The sequence below is a fragment of the Pecten maximus genome, chromosome 19, assembly GCF_902652985.1.
Source record: "Pecten maximus chromosome 19, xPecMax1.1, whole genome shotgun sequence".
NCBI lineage: Eukaryota > Metazoa > Mollusca > Bivalvia > Pectinida > Pectinidae > Pecten > Pecten maximus.
Window position 1 is genome coordinate 15,303,145 of NC_047033.1, and position 26,609 is coordinate 15,329,753.

Consider the following 26,609-nt stretch of genomic DNA (forward strand, 5'->3'; position numbering starts at 1 on the left):
GATATTCCCGGAGTAATTGACACACCAACATGTTATTATGATCAAGCATTCGTTATCGATACACTTCAATGCCAACGATTATTATCATATTAAGCGAAAATTAATGTGCAATATTTTGATTTAAATTAAGTTTTTCAAATCATAATATAATTCATCCGCCCTTGAGTTAAGCGAATGTAGAAATATACATAACATTTGTTCAATATCTTTTTATATTTCAGTGATATAGGTGTTTGTCTTTGGAATTATTGTAAAACTGTAAACCAATTTATTTTTGCGGCGACTTTATTTCGCGTTTTTATGCCTGACGACATTTTCGCGGCAATTTAATTTCGCGATGTACAGTCATAAAATGCCTCCTGTACCTATGATTGAAATTATTTCACTGCGATTAACTTTCGCGAATTTTAGTCGAACGCGAATTGTGCGAAAATTAATCGCACGCAAAAATCAGTTGATGTATAGTTTACTCGTAATGAGAGTGATTTTGTTTTTTGTTTTGCTTTTCATATCATATGTACCTGGTAAATAACGTAACCGAAAACAGATGGTAAGTGATAACATTGTTACTGCTTTATGATTCATCGTTTTAAAATCCTATTTGTTAATCAAGTTAGTTCTAGTAGTAAATCAATCATCCCGTATGACTTATGGAACTCATAATTAGTGAAAGTATCAACCGGATAAATCATGGTATGACAATATTATACAACTCCAGGAAATAACACAGTGTATACATTTCATTGTTCATATCTTCCAATATTTTCTTATTTTGGTTTTATGTTAAATTTCCATGGCTATATGTGTACATAGACATGTCAAAATATCAATTATTTTACTACATGTATTCTGTTATTTTTGCATCATATGTCGGCGGAATGAGCTGTAGGATTCACACTGATGGGCTTTAGATTAATCAACAATTGCATGTTGAAGTATTTATAACTTGAACATAAAAAAACTACCAGAAAGAGATATGTAAGTGAGCAGGATGGCAAGGAACTTTGATTTGAAAAAAAAAGCTAATTAAATACTATAAATAATGTTAATGAAGATTGGATATTCAAAATTGTTGCAATTTTAGGTCTTTTGGCTTTAGGGAAATCATCGATGCATAATTAAATAACTTCGATTTTCGTTCGTCTGAAAACCATCGTCAATTACGATAATAACAGTAAATATATTTCTGTAAGGTATCATTTATTAAACCTGAAAGTCTTTACCCCTGAAAACTGGGCATCATTTTTACACGTGACGTTAAGTTGACAAAGCAATATTTCAATTTTAGAAACAAGTTAATGTATGGTTAAACCTTTTTTTTTTTATTTTATTCACTTTTTTTCTATTTTTTCTTTCTTATTTCTTTCTTCCTCCAACTGCCTTGGGCTACCAGAACCTGGTAAGTTTCAAATGTGTTTTATACTCACAAATAATGAATTGCAGTATATAAGTCTCGGTTGAAAACGTCACTTCACATTATCTAGATAAAAATGAAACTAATTAATTAATGGATTAATACTGTTGTTATAATTTAGCTCCTTTTTCATTTTCGGTAATGATAGAAAATAAAAAAATTACAATAATCATGATTTCGTTTACAAATCGGTATTTCCTGTTTGTTTTTCATACCTGCCTCATGATTCGACCTGAAAACAGATGGTAAGTGAAAACCTAGGATTTTCGTTTTATAGTGTAGTTTCAAAAAAATAAATAAATTTTGCATTGGTTCATTATAAACGTTAATATTGATATCAAATTACTACTTATTTCTAAAAAGTATAATGTGATTCAACGTGAAGGTTTGTCAATATTGTATTATCAATATTTCTAATAACATACCCGGATCTAAAAAAAAATTATACACCTAATATTCACAAAAGTCAGCCAATAATTAAATTTTAATGCTACATGTAATCTACTCCATGTGACATGTGAAATTGGTAAGAAATAGTATTTTGCTTTATTTTGTTTTAATTGTCTTTCCTTTGTTTACAGAAATCCGTGACTATGATCGGTATTTGGCACTGTTTAAGGGACAAACAGAAAACTATCGACACATACGTGTAGTGTTTACCGGCCGGGACGGTGCAGGTAAAACTACTCTATGTCGTCGCCTCCAGAATAAATATGTCGACATCAAATTGCGTCAACCAACTTTGGGAGCCATTTTGCATCCTGTTTGGTTCTCCATTGACTGGAAGGACAAAGTTTGGGAACATAGCGATGACCATTTGCCGACTAAAGTGATAGAAAAACGTATGGGGGCAGTATTGAAGAAAACAAAAACACCAGGAATGGAAGGTAATTTGCAAAATGGAAATTTGTTATTAGGTTAAAGAAATATCCATTTATAATTAAGTAATGTTTTGATATTTACTGAGTTTACTAAGCTGAAGAAGGGAGATATGAAAGTATAATGTAATATATGCATTCAGCATTGTTGAATTATAAAATTAATAATATAAATAATAATGATAAACGAAAACAAAGAACAAAAACGAAATCAATACAAAACTGAATTAGGGAGCATAGTATATACTCTATGTTTAATTGCATATGGCTTTGGTGATCGGGAAACCACACGGCAGACGCTTCAACACATTCTGAACAACCAAGTAAATACTTGAAACAAATGGACGAGGCACTAGCAGTCAAAATCGCGTCAAATGTAGCAAGTTTGGATGCAGCGTACATTTCTCTGTGGGATATGGGAGGGCATACCTCCTTTCAGGCATCACACAATGTCTTTATTTCGTCACATGGCGTTTACCTACTAGTCTTCAGACTGACAGATTTCCTAAGGGACAGACTAGAAACTGGTAAGTAATTGAAAGGCAGATCTTTCCTTTTTGATTCCATATACTTTTAAAGAACGTCTTAAAATGATAGATGAGTATTATTATTCTGTTCATGTATCTATTAATCGCTGACTCCTTATCATGATCGTTAACTCACAAATATACAGCTAACGAGTCAAAAATGAGAATGAAAGACCTTTGTGATGCATGTGTCTCAATATATTTTGCAAACAACTATGACAATTGATAACAAATTGTCGAAAAGATTGTCGTTATATTTGTGCTTGCTTTCGTTTATTTGAAGACAACGTTTTTATTAGTCGAGAGTACATATAACTGTGTGCATTGTGGGAACGTTTTTGGTCGTTGAGTAGAATTTGAAAACTGGCGACAACTTTTGATCTGTACACCGTAAATAGTGTGAGTATATGGTACAGTGTTTAATATTTTTTAACAGTTCATGGTATGTAAAATTTGTTCACTTTTTATCAAAACAGACCGACTGAAGAAATGGATCCGATTAATTGGCACGTTTTCCTCGGTAGAAATGAATGCTCCAAAAATTAAGACACATGCCCCACCGATCATTTTTGTCGGCACGTTTCTGGACGAATTAAAGAAATCCACTACGGTATGTTATTAATGCTATTATTGATACTGATCTATCTTAATTATATAAAATATTTTCATTTCATACGAAAATTAAGAACCGAATCTTTCGTTTCATTTTCTAATAAAATTCGTAAGAATTGGTAACGAATGTTAGATTCTGTTCATCTCAAAATAAGATGTTTTAATGAAACACTCATGATAACATGATTTTACCTGTCTGATATTGAATCTAAAACAAGAACATCCCCTCTCCCTACGTCATGATATGTATGCCGCCAAGAACTCCTGAACAATCGCAATCAATCACAACTCCGTTAGGTGTCATAAAGGTTGTGTTGCTCGTAATACCTCCATAACAAATCCTATGATTTTTACAACATTATGATTATGTGGCAAATATTTTTATCGATTTCCAGGATAACTATTGCTATGTTTTATATATAACCCTGCAGACAGCGCGTTAAACGGCCTATCACTGATAATTGTTCGAAGTGAATTCTCCTGAATAGTATATCTGTATTATGAAAATTATTCAATCATTGTTCAAGGACTACGAGAAACATGTGGAGACTATACGATTGAGCATATCCAAATTTCCCGAACTTTCGGAACTCCATTTTGCCAAGTTCTGTACAGTCGATAACAGCCTCGGCAATGATGAAACAGACCTTGAAATACTACGCGACTTTATCATAGAATCAGCTGTTCACCAAGATCAGTGGGACAGACAACTACCTACGACATGGTTAAAGTTCGAAATGGAATTACAGAAAGCAAGAGAAAAGGGAACAAAGATACTAGCTCTGGCTGAGGTGATTGAACAAAACAAATCTTCAATTGCCCCATTGACGGATGAAGATGATATCAAGCTTGCCTTGGAGTGAGTATGTCTATATCTTTGAAATGTACAAGGCAACTGATTAGTGTTGTTGTTGCAACTCTGAATTTAATCCGGATTCACTTTCTTTTATTCGTGTTTTCATGCACATTTTAATTATCGAAATACAATGCTATATGCCATATATGCTCCTATTGTGTGCGTTTTTATGTATTGAATACGGTAAACAAAATTTCATATACATTTTATTAGAGTATTCTATGTATTGTAAGCTTTGTCAAGGTTGTATGGATTATAATAATGTAATATTCGAATCATGTGTTGATCTTTAACGACCGACATTATTATCACAAACAAACGTCCTTAGCTTATATTATCATTCAAGATTTGGCTAAAACAGATGAAAACTATTACCAGGACTCAATCATCATCATCAGATTTTATCACCATCTATCATATATTGTTATCATATTCGATATAAAATACCATTGTCATTTCTCATGGTCTAATCTCATTGCTAGAACATCGAAATACTTAAGCATCCTCTGCAAACACTCTTGTATTTCATGTGTTAAAAAGGGGCTTATACCTTACCAGCACATTGTGTTTTGTGACATTTTCAAAAGACGACACACTCATAAAATCATACTACGTAGTATTACAGTCTTGCAGAAGCAGATATAACTCGTTAAAATTGTATTTTTGAACATCATAATTATTATATATCTGGCTTGACTAGTTACTCCACTGAACTTTGATCATAATGCTTTGAAGTTTTGGTGACAATCGTATTATGAAGCTAAGAAGTGGAATAAAAGGTTTTGAATTGTGAATTTCGATAATGATAGTTTCAACTTGACCACGGTTAATTTTCCAGTACTAGAAATCAACGCCCTGCTCCCGCTACCTATAATCTTAATCCTAATATCAAGATATTCGTGGAAAGTGTCTACTGATGCCAAAAAACTAATAACAATGAGTTTCGGGAAGATTTAGGTTTCCTTGTGTGGACTTAACATACAAATATTACCTGGATTCGATCTAGATACGCGTGGTCGATGAAGCAAAATACGCTTATCTTTCCGAAACACATGGTCTTATTCTCTTTGTACTTCTTCAATGCTTTCAAAGTAATTCAATACTTTGTTCACATTTTGTATTCGTATTAAAATGACGAGCTAGACGTTTTGTTTACATTTCATAATTGTTTCTAGAATTAAAAAAAGGAAATTGTTTTTCTCTCTCTTTATCAATACAATAAAACAACATAAAACTTATGCAATTTCCATTTTCAGGTACCTGCACTGCACAAGGTCTGTGGTTTATTTCCGGGGATTAGACTACGTCATCATTGACCCCCAGTGGCTTGCCGACTTCTTCAGCATCTTGATTACTGATGACCAGTTTCTCCCCAAGGACGACCTCACGTTGACCCGAGACTTGGAGTTGTACAAATCAAAGGGAGAATTGACTCAAAAGTTGATTGAAGGTCTTCTTAATGTAAACAAGAACCAAGCCTTCATTCCCTTTAAGTCAATTCTTCTTGCTCTGATGGAAAAGTTTGGACTGATAGTGAAAATACGGATGTCGGGAACAACTACTGCGTATCCACAGTGCAGTGAGACATATACCATTCCCAGCAAACTTAAAGAGCTACGAAACATCAGTGACATCACTGGTAAAATCGCTTGCCTCCAGAAACAAAATCGTCCTTTCACTAAAACCATATGCTTTGTATTCAATGATGTCTACTTACCAGAGGAGCTGTTCCATAGAATATTTTCTGGTATTCTAAGGAAGTATAGGCCAACGTCATTGCCAACGCCAAGCCTGGAGGAAGCGACAGGAGTTGTTGAGACAACAGAAGACAATACAGTTTGTCTCTATAGTGGTTTTGGGTGTTTCGAGGTCGATGACCTTTGCAGAATGATCTTGTCTATGCACATAGAGCGCTCAACAATAGCTGTGACAGTGTTCAGTCAAACAGAATCTCAGCTTCCTATGGATTCTGGACGGCGCATACGGCTATAAATCGAACAAATTGTCCAAGAAACATTGCAAATGAGCAACCAGCAACATTTTCACTATACACACCAACTACATTGCAACTTCCACCTGAGTCCATACGATACCCCGGTACACTTGTACGGCGTCATCAATTCAGAAAGGGGCGTACCCTGCAAAGGCGGAGAATGTAAGGGACAGCATCATTTGTCAAGAATTGATACCACATATTGGGGAATCACAGAGGTAATGTTTTATGAAATATATATTAATGCTTTGTTGTTCCGCCTTTCAACATAATGACTTCTTTTTTTCTTTTTTTCTTTTTTTTACATTATTGCCAAATGATTACGTAGTGTTATCAAAGACTCATCTTTATGAAAATACTTACAAAACAATTGACATTTCTTTAGATATTTGATAATGCTTTCAACACATTTGTTTTCTTTAATACAATGATTGTTTACCAGGTAAATGTGTCATTAGTTTATCTTCCAGTATATTATACATTTTAGCAATAAATATTGATATCTATATATTTTAATTGGATTTTATACATTTTAGCAATACATATTGATATCTATATATTTTTATTGGTTTAAGGATGGTTCATTGGACCAAGACAAAGGCGTGGCATCCGGTGAGCACACATTTATCTACAATTTTCATTACGATGATTCAAATATTTTCTTTCCAAGAACATTGACTTGCATTGCTAGAACATTAACAGTATATAAAAATGACAAAACTATTACTACTCGGATGCTTTGTTTTTTCTGTAATTCATAACGACTTTTAATGTCATCAATAACTTGCTCAATGCAGTGATTATTTATATTTCCTGAACCTTTGTTGAGTAATGTTTTTGGATGTATTACCGACAGTTATCATTTAGAAGGGACAGCAATATTTGCTCCTTGCTCAGTGCTTCAATTACGAGGATCTCTTTTCTTTGAGGTGGATGGTGTCTACAGTCTGTATAGCTGCATTTGTTTCTCCTTTACTTATTGGTATTGTCATGCATGTACAAATACTAAATTTTATGAAACAGAAACAATTTTAAGCATAAAACATCCACAGGTCATCAACACAATAATACATATTTTAACAGACATCTGACTTGATGTTGTGTTTACAGCAGGAATAAGATCTTCTTATCCTATTATGTAATCGACGTGATGGATGATCTGATAGTGAGTGTTGTTTTACAGAAGTATGAACAAAAATTATGTTCCTTGGAAAATTGATCTTATTGTAACCATGCCTTAACTATAGATAAGAATACCATTCTTCCTTGATAAAATGATATTTTACTACTTGAATACAATGAAGTATATGTAGAATTTATAAAACATCCTCTCCAGTTGTTAACCTTTGTCTCTAAAAAAGCTTTCTTATGTTGGTTAACTGAATTAAGAGGACTTTCTGATATATAGAGGTTACACAGCGATTAGTTTTGGGACTTCTATTTATTCCACTCGAGTTGGTAAATTTTGGCAATAGCCACGAGTCACCTGACCTGTTTGTGCTAAAATGATATACATCAGAAACGGCGAGTATGTGAGCTGGTTTGAAATACTCGCGTGTGTTGGCAAGCGAAGCGATATATTATCATACGTAAAACGCCCTAATTATGTAAAATCCAAAACCTCAATCAACCTAACAATCATGGACTATATGCTAAACATTGCTTATAAGTATGTGGCTGTGACATATGCTTCCCGTCATGAAAGTCTTTTCAACCAACCAAACGACAAGAAGATCTTACACCACTCGTTGTATATCTAGAGATTATTATGGGGCTTTTTTGATATCTCACCTTTATCAGCCCGAGACTATGATATCAGCCTGAGGGCCACAGGCCTGGGGGCTAATATGAGGTCAAGGGCTGATAGAAGATGTGATTTTAAAAAAAAAGTCATATCATAACCTTTTTATCACACGTTTTGAAAACAAGCAAAATAAGAAAGTTATTTAACAAGCTCACAATTATAGCGGTAGAGTTATGTACAAATACTGTGACATTCAATGCAGCCGTTTCTTTCTCATCGACGTAACAAGCAGTAAGCAAATTTATAAGTTATATATATGTAACATGAACACGTCCGGCTATGTGTAAAGTTGAGGGCAAATAACGCCGTATATGTTGACGTCATAATTGACGTAATATCAGCCTAGGCTAACAAAACCCCGCACTGTTGCCAAGACAGCTGTTGTATCAGCTCATTTACATAGTGGGCTTGGCGAGGAATAGCACAGCGTCGTGTGGTAAAACCCATTTAACAATGAGCAATAAATCCTATTCATTCTTTATATTTGCATAAACTGACGGTAAATTGACATATCATTATGGATTTTGCTTACAAATGCAGACACTAAGTAATTTATAGTGAAGCTTACAAATGCAGACACTAAGTAATTTATTGTGAAGCTTACAAATGCAGACACTAAGTAATTTATTGTGAAGCTTACAAATGCAGACACTAAGTAATTTATAGTGAAGCTTTAAAAAGTGGAACCTAACCACCTAACCACCTGACTGTTGTGACTGTAATCTCGATATATAACCGTTTACTGATATATTTTATTATAATATGTTATGTTATTATACTTCAGGTATGAAGGATGACATGAACCTCTCTAACCGCAGGCCGACCCCGCGGGAACTTGGGCGTCTGTCCCGATTAGTTGAGGCCTCTCGATGTGAAATGCTATTTGTGTCTCTTGGGCTTCCTTTCCCAGACGTCGAGCATACAAAATGGGAGTCACGCAGTCTGGCTGGAATCACACTTATCACCAAGATGTTTCTGAAATGGACTAATATCTACCCAAATCAGACATTCCTTCACATCAAGCAGGCTATGATGGCAGTTGACATGGCAACTGATCATATCGACGACGTCTTGGAGACTGACCATGAATTGCAGGATCAAGGTTATAGACACATTTGATATATGAACGTACACAGCTAATCTTCGATACTTTGGTATTGTTATGTTGATGACTTTATACTAATCATTTTTGCTTCCGTAAGTGTGGAAAACTTCATCGTGTTATTCATTTCATTAATTAGTTATATTATTGTGATGTAAAGTATTTTAGTTTCCTTCTGATATTAGAAACTGCTACTCAAATATTTTTTTTCATCACAGATATTGTTCCTGAAGATGTCAGGACTAGAGTCCCATCTGACGAAGAAATAAAGATAATCGTCGCCAACATTGGCAACACGTTCTTCAACTTATGTCTGGAGCTGGGGTTGCCACCTCCAGTTATAGAGCAGCATGAGCTGGGCCACCCTGTCACCTTTCAGTCAAGGATGTGTGCTCTCCTTCGGTGTTGGAGAGAGAAGTTCCAGACGAAGGCAACTATAGGCAGGCTGTTGACAGCGATGAAAATGTGTCAGATGGACTGGCACACGACAGCACAGATCTTGTTAACATGTACGCAGAACACTGATGAAACAAATCCGCGTCAGTCCAGCTGGATAAAATGTTCTATCGTTTAACACACGAAGCCTAATGGCACGTCCTACTCACTTAACCATCAAACATACGACTTTCTTGCTAAAGTACAATATGATAACAATTATCTGGTATTTAACACCCCCACCCTCACCCCTTCCATGATCTCTTGTATATTGACCCCTCTATGATCTGTGGTATATTGATCCCCTTCAAATACCTTTGGTATTTTGTCCTCTCTGAAATTTCTGGTATTTTGATCCCTCTGGAATCTCTGGTATATTGACCCCCTTAAGGGCGCGTGGTATATTGCCTCCTAAATTATACAAATTTGTACGTATCTTTTTATCTGATTGTCTGATTTTCTGGATTACATACAATAATGTACATGACATATAGGTTTCAGAAAATTGTCGGAACGTAATTCCGTGGAGCAGCGTTCGTAATTTGAGGTCAAATGTGTCTTTCCTTTTTTGTACGAGGTACCGTGGTAGCACGTGTTACTATGGCGACGGTCGTGTTGACTTCCTTCTCCGATATTCCGGCAGATCACTCTTCTTAACTTTTTTGCCCGTCAGAGTAAACTATTTTTCCAATTTTCCAATATTGTTTAAAGCACCGGTAAAAAAACCACGAAAGCACACAAAATAACCCAAAGCTTACAATTCATGGCACAAAAGATCCCTGTTTCTAGGCCTCATTTTGAATGGAAATTCTTTAATACCACACATAGTATCTAAAGGATAAGTGTTCCAAGGTTTTGAGTATTATAGAGTCCTTTGTCATACCCATTTGGGAGCGGACTGTGTTAGGTTTTTGATCATCTGCAGATCACTTATCCTAACAAAACTGAATAACGGTTCTATGGTATACAGGTTATTGCACTGACCCAATCCATAACCAGGGGGTATGTCTAGCCCCTGGCGCATTCGAATAGCACTTATGATTGAAAGCCTGAACGTGGAGCCAAATTAACAATACCTTTATGACAGAAGGGAAAAATATTGCGTTACAGTTTGCAGCTCAATTAAAATCAAACCCTAAAAAACCATGCTTTTTAACAAGACTTCAACCCAAAATACCAAAACGTCAAACAATCAAAAATTTTGCCGACATTTGGTAGCCGAATTTTTAATCTCTTTCGTCAACTCAACATAAAATTCACGAACATAGCTGAATTTGACATATCTGATGTTCCCCCATGGAACAAACAACACTTTATTTTAACTTCACGTTACATGAGAGAGGAAAATCTAATCTAGTGTAATGCAAAAAAAAAAAAAAAAACACAAATCGTGTTTACACAGATTGGTGATGTGAGAAAATGACTGTAGCTTCCTGTACTGCTAATTTTTGCAGTTAAGTTCGACTTCCTGACGTTTATGTCGAAGCATGTGCCATCGGTTAGGCACTAGACCAAATCGATGAACACCGGATTAAAAAGGCTATCATTTGTTCTGACTCTCTGTCGGTCCTTCAACGAACTTGTTGACAGGGAAACAATAAATGCTTAAGCCATCCAACAAATAAATATCAAACTACCATATTTCATACCTGTTATTTGCACAGTCATGCAATGTAAATGGCAGAAACACTGGTCTCTCGAGACGAGCAACACACTTTATAAAGTACAACCGAAACCGAAGTATCCATTCGGAAGTTGTACTCTCCAATCTCCGTACCGGACTTACGAATCCTTCTCATCCGTTACATTTAAAACGAATTTAGATTTAAGCACATTTGTAATAACTTGTTTTGAGTCTAGGATATGAAGACACTATTTAGCTATTTAAAAGACATCGATCTATTCTATGGACTTTGATGTTCTTTAACCTATCTTACTCCCCTTAACGTTATATACAACGGATAGTCCACATCGATCTATTCGTAATCCATTTTTATTATTATCTTAACCAGCTTTTTGATTTAACGATCTAAATATACAATGCGAATGCTTTTGAAAATGAATATTTTTTATCCTATTTTGTCTTTGCCTTCCACGTGATTGTTCCTTATACGGCAGTAAGTGAATCGCCTGACACTAATAACCAAGACAAACAAACTGATCAGCACAGGTTGACTTAAATCGCGTATGGTATAAAGGTTATTGGTTTATTGCAGGACACACCCATGTGTTTATATGATTACTATACATACAAAGACGCTTGGAAGTGTAGCATTTATTAATATACCTTAATATAATGTTTACAAGGATAACTTGATGTCTAGCTGTACATGGTAAGAATGATATTTAGCTGTGCATGTTCAGTTTTAACTATACATACATGCTGCATTACAATGTATATGTAAATGAAGAGCCACTCATTTGTATATCTAAGACAATATCAAGTCTGTGAAATATCTTTTATTACGCTTTCTTTGAAATGTCTTATTGCAGTCTATATGTAAGAATAATAAAGATATATGCCTTTTAGCTAGATTGTTTCCAAATCCGAAGAGATACTGATCTAAAATTGATGAAATTAATTTGGTATTATCTCAACATAGAGTATACGCGTGTATAGATCGTACTATAACTGTTATTAAAGTGTTACAATTGTGTCGTTCCTGTTGTTATTTGTCTTTCTTAGCCTCACCCGCATCCATCATTTATATCATCTAACAGACCATTAGTCACTATGATCATTTCAGAGTATCGGGCAGGTGTTTCTGCCTAGGCGATTGAGTGCTGTGGCCGTGAGTTCGATGCAGTTCGAGGCCCGAACAGGAAACGAGTCATAAAATGATTTCCCTTTGTCACTTGTGAGTAACTATGAGTTATATACATTATATGTATGTACACTATGACTCGTAGGCTGTAAGTAGTAGTAGTAGAGTCAACTGCTCCCCCTTCCCCCATCCGACCCCTCCCAAACCGTGGGAAACCATTTATCGCTACCTCCAACCCGGGAGGAACTAGTTCCTACGGAAGCCCTGGAGGGACATTTTGAGTTACTTCTTATTACTTATAACTTATTACTTATAACTTATTAGTTATTACTTATTTGTTATTACTTATTAGTTATTAATTACTAAATTATTGTATAACAGTACGTTACTTTATCATATCGTCAAGATGAATAATGTTTTATATAAATAGTAATATAGTAAAGCATAGTCATAAATTGTCTGATAAAAATCCCGTTTTTTAAACAGAACGTACTTAGTTATAATTCATTTAATTTGTTATTTCTTTTTTGTTATTTGTTATTTGTTATTTGTTAATTCTTATTTCTTATCAATAAAAAGTCACAAATAAGAAATAACAAGTAAGAAATAAGAAAAAAGAAATAAGAAATTACAAATAAGAAATAACAAGTAAGAAATAAGAATTAACAAATAAGAAATAACAAATAACGAATAAGAAATAACAAATTAAATGAAATATAACTAAGTACGTTTTGTTTAAAAACGGTATTTTTATCAGACAATTTATTACTCAATTACACAAAAAGGATCGATATGAACAACATCCTTTATATACAACATCATTTATCTTGACGATATGATAAAGTAACGTACTGTTATACAATAATTTAGTAATTAATAACTAATAAGTAATAACAAATAAGTAATAACAAATAAGTAATAACTAATAAGTTATAAGTAATAAGTAGTAACTCAAAATGTCCCTCCAGGGCTTCCGTAAGTTCCCGCCAGATCTATAAAAAGTGTGGGAAAGTTTCGAGGGGAAAAAAACTACAGGAATGTGTAGGCCTACTCGATTTAATTGTCACATTCCATAGGGCAAGCAAGTGTCTAGCTACCCAGCCCAGCCTAATCTACATAAAATGTACTTTTCCGAATCTGTAATTGGGATTAAATCTGTTTAAACATCCAAGGCATTACGTCTGTAATGGATCTTCCCTATCGACAATGACCATTTAATCAAACATACATGTCCATAACAAAACAAAAGTCATAACTAACTGATTGGATTAATTAATTACGAATCGTAGGATTCCTTTACATCTAGTCACTGTTTACATGTCATCACATTTTTATATCGTACTCGGTAATTTTTTATGCATCTGGCAATTCTAAATTATACTTAAAAATAACAAACCCGCAGTATATGCTTCAACAATTTAATTTAAACACATATAATTGTATATACTATTGTTACTTTCTCCTTACGATACACACTATCTTTGAAACCAGTGTTAGCCATTTAAAAGTCCAAGGGATTAAAGTCGGTTCAAATACCGGACAAATCCAAGGGATTAAGTACGACAAACAGTTGGCTGAGCTCACTATCCAAAGCCGAAAATTAAATATACCAAACATCAAACAGATTGTGCTCGATAAAACATAAACAATCACATCTAAAACAAAATAATAAAAAAGTCACTTCTTCCTACCATAAAACACCATAACCCCTTTCCTTTCTAAACAATTCATCCATTACAATCTAGTGTAGTGGTATCTATATATCTGCATTTCTAATTCAAGAATGGTTGTCTGATTTATATTCTCGTAATGATCTTGGTAATACATTATGGAATCTCAGCCACATGTTTCTTTTTCTTGCTAAGCTTGCCATAGGTTTCACGGTCTGTCTCAAAACATTCGTTCCCTCAACGTTTTAGTATCCCATTCAACACGAATTTATGATTTTTCCAAAAGCATTCATTTTGTCTATGTTAATTCTCCGTATTATAACTTTTCTATATCGTACCCTGATGTTTCCAATTCTTTGAGAAAATTGATCAGTAGACTAGCTCGATTCTCTCAATTTAACGACAATAGACATACTTACCCATTGTCTTCCCCCTTAATGTTTAATATATACGCGCGTGTTCACAAGTTCTTTAACCTTAACAAAACTGGGAACGAATAAGAGAGCTGTTTTATTTTCAAGTTACTCAAAATCTTCAGTCGATTCGTCATCAGATTATTTTTCCAAACCTTTATCGTCATTTCGATCATTCTCCAATTCTACAGCATTCTGATCAATCTTCTTAGAAAATATCGCTTCGTCCACCAAGGGCTTACGAAGCTTCGCGGCTTGTTTCGGTGGTTTTTTGTTGTTTATACATTTTCTATCTACATACCTTAAATTATGGACGGTGGGTTTTGAATTCGTGTCGGATGTTGTAAAATATAATATTTTAGGGATTCCGAGCCGTTTAGCTTTCCGTTCAGCGTTTAAGTACATTCCCTAATACTGAAAGTGAAAATTATACTTGGTTTCAATGAAAGTGAACACTCACATACTAAGTTATTGTTAGTTAGAAATTAGCAACTCGAACATTTTAATATACACGTCATGTTAGCTACATTATTGACACTTGTGATCGTAAGCATACATTCCGGGTCTCACTGCCATAATCTGGTGATATTTAGGTCACCCGACAGCTCAGCACAGTCGAGGTGTAGTGTTGACGGAAGTAGCCGGCACTCTGAGACGTCTCTGTCGGCACTGCACAAAGTACACAGGGATACAGACAACGGGTTAACAGGTACTGTAAATATAGCGAGAAGATATACGAACATTGCATGTGTAGTACAATGGTCTGGCGTCTTTATTGTAGTAAATTGAAGTTTTAATACTTGTTTGACTATGTGTACTTTGTGATGTCTTAAGTGTCCAGTGCGCATGTAGGATTGAGTTGATCGCGAATGTAAACTATTGGTCATTTAGGTTGTAAGTAGCCAAGCATATCTTTATTGTATAAACGCTACGCATTACTTATTAACTGTGGTAATACTCATGCTGTCACCAACCCGGATGTCCATTGGCATAACATATATCATAACATAACAATGAAAGACTGAACTTCTTGTCTGGAATTATACTGCTGTACTACATTGAAAACATATGCAGCTTAATAGTATCAATTATGCTAAGGTTCACCTAGTTTAACTTTTTTCCAAATTACGTAATGCATACATTTATCAAAAATGGTTGCCTAGTAACGAAATCTTCCACGTGGCAACAGCATTACTTATCGTGTCAACTAACATTTAAACTTCTTTCTCAACTTATTTTTACTCACGCTCAATGTAAAATAAACATTTTGATATGATATTAATAAACAACGCTGGTACTGTTTCTGTTTGTCAAGTCATCGGTCATTATCAAATGAATTTGCATGATATAACCGTATTTTCAATACACAAAGAACCATTGGAATTTCTAAATAACATGTCATTCATAATTGAACCAGAATCGAATCGATTTATACTAACTACATGTTTTAAGGAACAATTGGTAATAATGATAGACATAGTGAAAAGAAAATATTATCTACATTAATGGGCGCTTTATGAATATCATTTCTCTCTCTGACTGACTCCTCACTTCTCCCACTGAGAACTCGGACTGACCCTTCACCCTCTCCCCCTGAAAACTCTGACTGACCCTTCACCATTACCCCATAAAACTCTGCCCCTTCACCTCTCTCTCCCCTTATAACTGTATATGATCCTTCACCTCGCCCCTGTACTTCTGACTGGCCCTTCACATCTACCCCTGAAACCCCTGACTGACCCTTCACCTCTCCCCCTGAAACCTCTGACTGACCCTTCACCTATCCCCCTGAAACCTCCGACTGACCCTTCACCTCTCCCCCTGAAAACTCTGACTGACCCTTCACCATTACCCCATAAAACTCTGCCCCTTCACCTCTCTCTCCCCTTATAACTGTATATGATCCTTCACCTCGCCCCTTCACCTCCGACTGACCCTTCACCTCTGACTGACTCTTCACCTCTCCCCTTCACCTCCGACTGACCCTTCACCTCTCCCCTTCACCTCTGACTGACCCTTCACCTCTCCCCCTGAAACCTCTGACTGACCCTTCACCTCTCTCCCTTCACCTCTGACTGACACTTCACCTCTCCCCCTGAAAACTCTGCCCCTTCACCCACCGCCCCCCCCCCCCCCCTTGATAACCGTATATGATCCTTTACCTCGCTCCTTTAACTCTATTTGACCCTTTGCGTTGCCCCTTTTGTCTGCCACTGACCGTTCAACTGCCCCCTGTAACTCTGTCTGGTCCTTCACATCGCCCCTTGTAACTCTGACTGACCCTTCACTTCGCCCCCGCCCCCGTTACTCTATCTGACCTTTCAACTCGCCCCTGTTACTATATTTGAGCTTTCACCTCGCCCCTTTATCTCTCTGAATAACTCTTCATCGTATTTTATAAATCCTGTAATATAAGCCTCTTCATTACACTTTGACCCTTTATACATATATGAATAGTAATCGTATTGTGAAAGTATTGAATAAGTTGTGTTTTATTGGCTTTCGCAGGTTGATACAACATGCCGAGATCGTATGTAGATAATGCCTATAATCGTCGGATTGGGAGGGTAGGTATGCCAGTCGGAAGTATGCCTGTGTCACGGGGATCATCCTACATTTCAGCTCCTAAAACTTACGTGGATAATGCGTACAACCGCAGTGTAGGAAGGGTGGGGATGGAGCATGGAACAGCAGTGATTTCAAAATTGTCATCATCATCATCATCGTCATCGTCACAATATTTATTTCCTAAAACTTACGTGGATAATGAGTACAACCGCAGTGTAGGAAGGGTGGGGATGGAGCTTGGAACAGCGATGGAGTCAAAACTCTCCCGATCGTCGTTGCAATGTTCTTCTCCAAAAACCTATGTTGATAATGAGTACAACCGCAAGCAAGGAAGGGTGGGAATGGAACATGGAACAGCGGTGATATCAAAGACTTCTTCACAGCCTACAAGTGGAAACGTTTACGTTGACAATACCTTTAATAGATGTATTGGACGGGTCGGTAGGCCACTTGGCTCTATGGTGGTGTCGAGGGGTTCGTCAGGACACACAGCTACAAAGAAAGTACCGCCTGTTACCCTCTCTAAAGAAAGCAACAAGACCCAGCATGTAAAAAACCTCATATACAAATATTACGAGAAACCGGTAAGTAATTATCAATTGCCAATGTTACACATAAATCTGGTAAATAAGTTAGAGCGCCGACCACGTAACCTAAAGTGAAGATTAGAGGTGCGTGGTTCGACTCTCCCTACCCGTATCGGTAAATCTTTCTCGAGAAACTGAGAATTGGACTGGTTTGCGCTGGTGTGATGTTGTTCAGTGAGGTAGTCACCAACTACTATACGAAAACTGATTCAAAATTACCCTGACTGTCCAAGGGGCGATAAACACAATATGCTAGGATTGCATTGTATACACTCAACATGATAGACCTTTGGAGTAGTCAGGTAAAACTCCATCACTGTTTTTTCCTTCTATGAACCGGCAGTAGTCGTAACTGCTTAAACTTTGTAAATCTTTAGAGTTTTACAAGGAAATTAACATTAATTAATTCAGGAAATATGGAATAAAAGAATTTAAGTAGAAGGTAGCGATCAAAATAGATCAAGACATTTTGAATATCTATAAGGTAGCTGATTTTGTTTTAATGCGGTCTTTAAACGAACGTGTTCTTTCTACAACCCTTAGAAAAAAATAACCACATGTTCAACGACCTGTTTACATTAAACAACACGGTACAAATTTGGGTAACATATTGATATTTGAAGGAGGGAGAAATGCAGCAAAAGTAAATAGGATCGATCGTACGTGAACTTGAGGTTCGGAACCGGAAGTAATCCGGTAGCTTCGACTAGCATGTCACCTAGAATTTTTGACTTGTTCGTTCAGAGATATCCAAGAATGTAGACTGACTTGCCCTTAAAGCCCAAGTCCAAAGATTCGTTTGGAAATGTACTGATCCAACACATCGATCATGAAAATGGTGAAGGCTGGGGCTTAGTTTAGGGAGGTTCAGAGTACAAATGTATTTCGAAATCTATAGGCGAGCTCAGTTTACACGTGGTGCACTCTGACAAATTATGTGTAAAAAAAACCTTTTCAGATCTACTAACAGTTTAGATAAGAAAACGTTCGAGCCCTGTTTTTACAATTTGGCTTACCGATGTTACTAGTATACGGACCTGAAATTTGACCTGATGAGGTTAAAAAAAATCTGCCATTCTGTCGGGATAACTTGCTGGTTACAAACTTCATATACAATATCAATGTTTTTTTACGGTAATCGCCTATCTATGATCTAGAACTATTTGGTTGATGTGAACTACACAAACATTGTACTTCATTTACTTTCAGGAGAAAGATATCGACATGGACTTCATACAGGGTAACCATCTATATACTGATGAAGTAAGCGAACAAGCAGCCGACCTCATCAATCGCATGAACCAAATCCGATTAAAAAAGGAATCACAAAAGAGCAAAGGACCAAAAACATCTGCTGATCTCATTAAAATCTATCGTGGAGAAATAATCAGATTTAAAGAGCTGGATATGGGTAAAAAAATTGGCCATGGTGGATTCGGAGATATATATTGTGCCAAATGGAGGGGAACAGTAGTTGCTGTAAAGAAGCTTAGAGTCCAGAGAGTATCGCAGAAACGACTACAAGAGTTCACTTCGGAAATCAAGATATTCTGTACTCTCGACCACCCGAATATCGTGAAGTTCCTCGGAGCTTGTTGTGTCACCCCGAACATTGCTATCGTCATGGAATTCATGGAAGGATGTCTGTTTCAGATGCTACACATGGACGAGGACGTTTCGTTTACAGAAGACGACAAACTTAGCATCATTATCCAGATATCCCGTGGTCTAGAATATTTACATTGGAAAAACATCGCTCATTGTGACGTCAAGTCCCAGAATGTCCTAATGATTTCCAATGAGGATGGTTACGTAGCGAAGATTACTGACTTCGGACTCAGCATGATGAGAAACAACTCAGAGTCAACTTCATCAAGACAGGATCAGGTAACATATAGATATCCATCACATAGTACATGCATACAAGGTTTTGATGCAATTATTAGTTGCTGACATTTATGAAAAGTATGATTTAAAAGATAAATTATAGTATATTTATGCCACCTGTTCAAAAGGAAAGTGAGCTGATTCTGTGGCGCGGCGTCCGCTGTCCGTTTTTCCAGATGTTGGCCTCTACTAGTCCTTTTCGGCAGCTTTTTTTTCAATAGTCTAAAAGCCCAGGCACCTGATAGTTGGCCTGTAGTACGCTGGGATAAAGGGCTACTACGTTTGTTCAAATAAACAGTAGGCCTACTGTCACGGTCACGGTGGTCAAATGTGCTAAAACAACTTCTTCTCAATAACCAAGTAGCCAAGATATCTTATATTGGGTCTGTAGCAAGCTGGGATGATTGGCTACCAAATTTGTTTAATTGAATGACCTCGACATAATTTCAAGGTCACAGAGGTCAAATAAGCAAAAACTTTAAACGACTTCCTGTCCATGACTAAGTGTTTCTGGATCTTGATATCCGTCCAGTAGCATTCTGAAACAAAAAGGTGCCAAGTTTCTTTAGAGGCACAGCTTTGACTTACGTTCAAAATCAAGTGTCAATTGTGAATAATTATTTGATCTAAATAAGCAATTTAGCTGTTTTCATGGTATGTGAAAACCTGTGAAATGAAGATGTTTTAAGCGTAGCGGCTAAATAAATAATTGCCAATGTTGCATTAGTAGCAGTTGGGCCTCTTGTTCAATATGGGCACTATTTGTAGCTAACAGTTCTACTAAGATGAAGAGTGTATAGTAGACAAAGACAATCACTTTTAATAGTTTATACTATTTACTGTTACGATTGTTCTAATTGGTACCAGGAACGACCCAAAATATTGCAAATGGATTCCAGATAAAGAGCTTACCTTGGGGATGTGGGACTTTAAAAACGCTGTTCCTCCTGATTACCTGAGTGGATTACAACCAAATTTGGCCTTAAGCATAATTCGAAGGCAATAAAAATTAATATTATCAGGCTGGTTCGACCCCTGGGCCCTAAAAGGGAGCTTAATTCTTATTCAAAACACTATGCCTCTTTAATGTCTTTGTTGATTGAAACAAGTAGATACTCACTGCTGACCAAAACTATAATAATTGAAAAAAAAATCTTTATGGGATTGGATTACTCTAAATGTGGAAAGGCTATCATACTACCTATCGTAAGTCTTTGGAGCCAGATGGTCGCTTAGGCCCGTGGATCTCTTATGTAAATGTTTAATTAAATTCTCGTACCTTTCCCATGAAATTGACATTAATTGAATAAATGTATTTTCAACAGGTTCGTAATATCGGAACCCCTCGTTACTCCGCACCGGAAGTACTGCGCGGGGAGCTGTTAGACCAAGCCGCTATGATGAGGGCTGATGTATACTCTCTCGGCCTTGTAGTTTTTGAGGTCATATCCGAAGACGAACCATTTGATTCTTTTAACGCAAAACAAATGGAACGTTATGTTGGAAACGGCGAAGAAAAGCCAGTGTTCGGGACTGACGTAGATGAAAATCTAGAGGAAGATGTCAAGGTTTGCTGGAGCCGGGATCCGTTTCTCCGACCTTCTGCAGTTATGTTCCGTGAGTCGGCACAAAAGTGGAAGACTCTCTACATGTGAGGCGTTATCTTAACACTGGAACCAGCATCGTCATTTATTTCTTATACTTTTCTCAAATATGAATATCGTTCTAGTTCACAATAATGTCAAGCATTGTGATCTTACAAGTAGACAATTTTACTTCAGGTTGTTATCAACATTCTTGTTCTTGAATTCTGACAACAGTGTTTATCAAACAATATTTGATTCTATACATTCCATCCCCCTTCCACAATGAAACTTGAAATGAGATAATATGCTGGAATTAGATGGTCCGTCTGTTCGTCCGCCGCTAGTTCTCAACCGACCTTTCTAAAATTTTATTTTGTTGGTTCCTAGCTGTGTGAATATTGATTACAATTGTAGGCTTATCGGAATACAAAGTGGCAAACAGGCTTTTTTTTTGCTATCCTAAAAAAGTTATTCATATATTATTTGAATTTGATAGTGAACATTTTTATCTTCTTTCCTCAAAATGTTCTCCGTGGATCTATCACATTAAAAGGCAAATAGGAAAACTGAGGAAATATCAGTCTTACAAAGGAACATTCCTTTGTTCCTTTACAGAGGTCGCCGGACCTACTATACTAGAGCTGAAGCAGCAATAGGACAAAGGGGTCGGAGAGGCTAGCTGCATACAGGGTGCCACTCAATCAGCAATAAGACATAGGGGCGGAGTGGCTGGCGGCATACAGGGTGCCACTAAAACAACAATAAGACATAGGGGCGGAGTGGCTGGCGGCATACAGGGTGCCACTCAAACAGCAATAAGACATAGGGGCGGAGTGACTGGCGGCATACAGGGTGCCACTCAAGCAGCTATAAGACATAGGGGGCGGAGTCGCTGGCTGTTTACAGGCTGCTATTCCAGGTTTAACTACAGACTTAGGAACGACCACGTTACAACATTGTACAGACTACTTCGTAATGTTTCACCTCGTTTTGTAATAGAACAGACGTTTCGTCTGCTTAGTGCTTAGACATTATTCGTGCGGGCCAGGAATACCAATGAACTTTCTTGTGTCATGTATTCAGTGTAAATATAATCATAGTAAGTGAAGGAGTTGTAGGTGTAATGGGTAGAGTGTGTATATGTATAGTTGTAGTAAATAAGTTGTATATATTTGTAAGTGATTGTCTCCCTTGTTCATTCTTAGATGCTTCGCCACCGCCCTCATACACTACAAAGGGTAACGAACAAGTATGGGAAGACTACTGTAAAATTAGAAATAAAGAGAGGAAACTATCAAAATATTTCAGAACAAATTACACGATGTCTAACAATAAGATACATCCGTAATTGGCCAAAACTATGGAATCTGGCATGAAAACTCCCGCAACAAACGGAACGACAATGAAAAGACAAATATACACCTCGAACATGTGTTTGGAAATTGTTGCAGAACCATACAAAGAACCGGATACTTCTACTCTACCGTATTAGGCAATCATTTCTCCAATGCAACCAGTATCTATTCCTAAAAGTACAAATCTCCTGAGAAGTATAATCTACATCCGCTATTTCTAAGGAAAATGGTAGAAACGATAGCATCACAACTATCAAAGTTATTTACCATCTCACTGAAAACAAACACTGTACCAGAGAACGCTCAGATAACCGCGATTTTTAAAAGGATAGACAGATGTGAACAGGAAAACTACCGACCGCAGTTTATAGAAAAATACTGGGAACTATGCAATGACGTCGCGCCACGGAACATACAAAAATAACGATGAATTGATGAGACAACGGTCACTCGATGGATTGTATATATACGGATTTTCAGAAAGTTCTCGATACATTCCCCGTGTGTTTTAGACGTCAGGTAGACCATAAAGCCTTGGAGTCGAGGGTAAGACTGGACGTCAGAACAAAGTCTTAAAACAACTAGGGGCCATCATCAAGGGGTATATGATAGACCGTGAAACACGACGGGACCGAAACAGTGAGCAGTCACCAGACTTACTTGGGCCTGCTACAGAGTCAACTGTGCTTGTAAAGGAACATAGACTTGTATGGACTCTGTTCAACTGTACCCACTATCGACAAAAGTTTTTATCCCCAACATCATTAAACATGGATGGAAAAACAATTTCAAAACAATTAATAGTACGACAAAATGGGGGATCAAATATTCTATTTGTTCAAAGGGGATATCTGTCAAGAGTTTCATCATGAAAATATGGTTAAATAATTTCGTGAAGATAATCTGAAGTTTCATTGTTCATTACTTTATACATCATGATAAGTTTATGATTATTTCTTCTGCAACTTTCTGCAAGTTTCCCATCCTAATTCTTTGTATAATTTATCATGTGGTGTACCTCTGCGTAAACCTGTAATTATTCCAATTGTATAGATTCTAACATATTTTTTGAGCTAGTGTACAATTGTCCCATACAACATCTGCATATTCAATAATTGGTCTTATGTAGGATGTGTATATAATAGATTCTAGATATGTATTGGTTCCATTTAGCATCGTCACGAAGTGTTAAGACCCAGATGTGTATGTACTTTCCTTTTAGCATTCGGTTCATCATAAAAAGTAATGATAGGATGATTCTTGTCAGTTTTTCTTGAGACGATAATATATTCAGTTTTGGGAAGGGTTAAATTTGATGTTCCATTGAGTGGCCAAAGGCTTAATATTAGTCAAGTTATCTGAAAGATTTTGTGCCAATTCAATGGGATTATTATCATATGTGCCATAAAGAGAAGTGTCACAATCAACTTTATCATTACTTTATATTAAAATCAGTAATGGGCCGAGGATCGAGCCTTGTGGAACCCCTACTTGAACAGGGTTAAATGTCGATGCAAGACCTTCAGTTAGAGCTCTGTTTTCTATTTGATGAAAACATTTTGTAACCACTTTAGTAGATTACCTTAACACCATATGATTCTAACTTGTAGAGTAGTCCATTATGCCAAACTCTATCAAAGGCCCTGCTTATGTCACAGAATATAAATCTGATTTCTTTATTTTGATCTAGGCAATTAACAATGATATGGTAAATAGATAATAATTGTTTTACAGTTGAATCTTTAGGTGTAAAGCCAGACTTGTGTTTTGTTATAATTTTATATGTAATCATGTAATTATAAAGATATTTAAAAATGATTTTTTTCTAAAATTTTACTTAAACATGAAGTGACAGATATAGGTCTGAAATTGGACACCTCATTAAATTATCATTTACCCCTATAAATAGCATTAATGTTAGTCATCTTCCAGATTTGAGTGTTTTATTAAATAGGAGAGTTAGAGGAACTATGATAGATGGGTGTAGTTGTTTGATTATTCTGGGATTCATATAATCTGGTCCAGCAGGTTTATTAGTATTCAGAAGATATAAGGGATTTTTTCATGTACTGTTGGGTTATAACAATATCATAATAGAGTAAGGTAATCGTTAGTAGTTTCAGGTATAGGCTCAATATTTCCAGAAGTAGTAGATATTGATATAAAGTATTTATTTAAACATTCGGCTTTGTCAAATGGATGTTGGATAAAAGAGTTATTGTGTTTCAGTGGGGGAATAGATGTAGATTTGTTATTTATATTAAGGACATTTCTTACAAAGATTAGCACGGTGCTAACCATGCTGCACAACAACATTGGACATCAGGGTCGTGACAGAACTATATCTTTAGCTAGGGATCGGTTATATTGGACTGGAATGGCTATGGACGTTGAGGAGTGGATAAAGGCATGTGATCGTTGTGTGCTAGGGGAAACACAGGCTAGGACATGTAAGCCCCTTGTATCGCTAAACACCTTTCAGCCATTACAGTTTGTCTGTATGGACTTTCTCTCACTGGAAACTTCTAAGGATGCAGTTCAAAATATTTGGTACGTGTTTACAGATCATTTTGCGCGATACGCTGTAGCAGTACCTACTCGCAATATAGCTGCCCGAACTACCGCCAAGGTTTTCTTTCAGTTAGTAGTTTACTATATATTACCTCGTAGGATACACTCAGACCAGGGTCCCAATTCTGAAAGCCATCTGATGAAGGAGCTCTGCAGTACCACAGGAGTAGAGAAGTCACACACTAGTCCTTATCATCTATTGGGAAACTGCCTGTGTGACAATTTAATCGGACACTACATGGGATGCTAGGAAACAGAGCACAAGAAGAATTGGAAAGATCGCGTTGCGAGCATCGTGCACACCAACAACTGCACTCGTCAGGAATCTACAGGTCTGAGTCCGTATTTCCTACTGTTTGGACGGAATCCTAGATTACCGATGGCATTGACTTTGGAACAGAGTCTTAAATATGTGTAGGAGATGAAGCAGCGACTCACAAAAGCATATGGGCTAGCAGCGACATACTCTAAAAAGGCTGAGGACAGACAGAAACGAAACTATGATAGCAATGTACGAGAAGCAATATTAAGCATTGGAGATCGTGTTTTAGTAAAGATTGTGACATTCAAAGGGAAACACAAACTGTCCAATAACTGGGAGGAAGAGCTTTACATTTTAATTGACCAGTCAAATCTTGGAATTCCAGCGTATGTGGTTAGGCAGGAGAATGGTGAGGGACGTGTAAGGACATTGCACAGGAACCACCTCTTATCTATTGGATATGTAACCAAGTTGGAAGGGAAGCCAAGACCAGCTCCCAGGAAGAGGACGCATGTCTTGAGGAAGTTGCCTTCAATTGAAGTTGAAGGCTCTTCTTTATCTTCAGAAGGGGAGAAAGTACTAATTGGAAGGACAGTTGTTCGACAAACATCAACTCCGGACCACCCAATAGCCGAGTCGATAGTTGATCCAGAGGATGAGCCTCAAGATGATGTGGAGCCAGAATCGGAGCAAGAAGGAGATAGAAAAGTGCCACAGGACTAGAATGACGCATGTCTAGAATTTTATTATATGTTGGACATCTCTTGTCGAGGACATTTTTCGACGCAGGGGAAAATGTAACAGGGTCTTATTTAAAAAAAATTTTTTTTTATCATTTTATATATTAATGTTATATTTGTGTTAAAATATCTCTTTGAATGTACACAGATTGTATTCTGTATGCGTTTGTTCGTTTATTGGTGTTACATGTTACAGGGTGTGGTGTTTTGTGTATTCTGTGTTATGTCTTGCTGTATTTTGTTTACAGTTTACACCCTGTGATATAAGTCCAAAGTCTATGTCCTTTTCTTGTGTTTTATTGGTCAGTATTTTTATTTCGTTTGTTGGTCAGTTTTGGCGGGAATGCCATTGTTAGGTCAGTTAGACTCCTGCCGGTCAAGCTGACCACACGCATATTTTACTGTTTAAGTTTTTCAGACAGGACAAAATTTGCTATACCTGTGCGGATTTGGCAGCATTATTGTACAGGATGGCTCTGTGCCACACATAGAGTGATTCGTTCTCTACAGCATCTAAGATGTTGAACTGCTGTGAATCCTTATCAATGTCGGAATGAATTTGGAATAAAGAACTCATTATTTTA

General features: G+C 36.6%; 1 protein-coding gene across 3 annotated transcripts; it reads left to right on the forward strand.

Annotated features, from left to right (window-relative positions):
- Positions 1–467: 467 nt before the first annotated feature.
- On the forward strand, positions 468–26,609 carry LOC117317547 (probable serine/threonine-protein kinase DDB_G0271682). Of its 3 annotated transcripts, XM_033872360.1 has the most exons (10): positions 468–1,399; positions 1,657–1,659; positions 1,996–2,301; positions 2,589–2,819; positions 3,296–3,429; positions 3,959–4,290; positions 5,544–6,498; positions 6,856–6,892; positions 8,869–9,186; positions 9,405–12,282. In XM_033872360.1, the coding sequence occupies exons 1-7, from the start codon at positions 1,303–1,305 to the stop codon at positions 6,277–6,279; spliced, it is 1,839 nt and encodes a 612-aa protein (XP_033728251.1). In that variant the 5' UTR covers positions 468–1,302; the 3' UTR covers positions 6,280–6,498; positions 6,856–6,892; positions 8,869–9,186; positions 9,405–12,282. The 3 variants fall into 3 exon arrangements, with proteins under 3 accessions (XP_033728251.1, XP_033728252.1, XP_033728254.1); XM_033872361.1 differs by lacking the exons at positions 8,869–9,186; positions 9,405–12,282 and adding an exon at positions 7,210–7,220; XM_033872363.1 differs by lacking the exons at positions 468–1,399; positions 1,657–1,659; positions 1,996–2,301; ... (1 more) ...; positions 3,296–3,429; positions 3,959–4,290 and adding exons at positions 15,063–15,178; positions 16,978–17,621; positions 18,834–19,511; positions 20,837–26,609 and having other exon boundaries at positions 6,277–6,498; positions 9,405–12,479.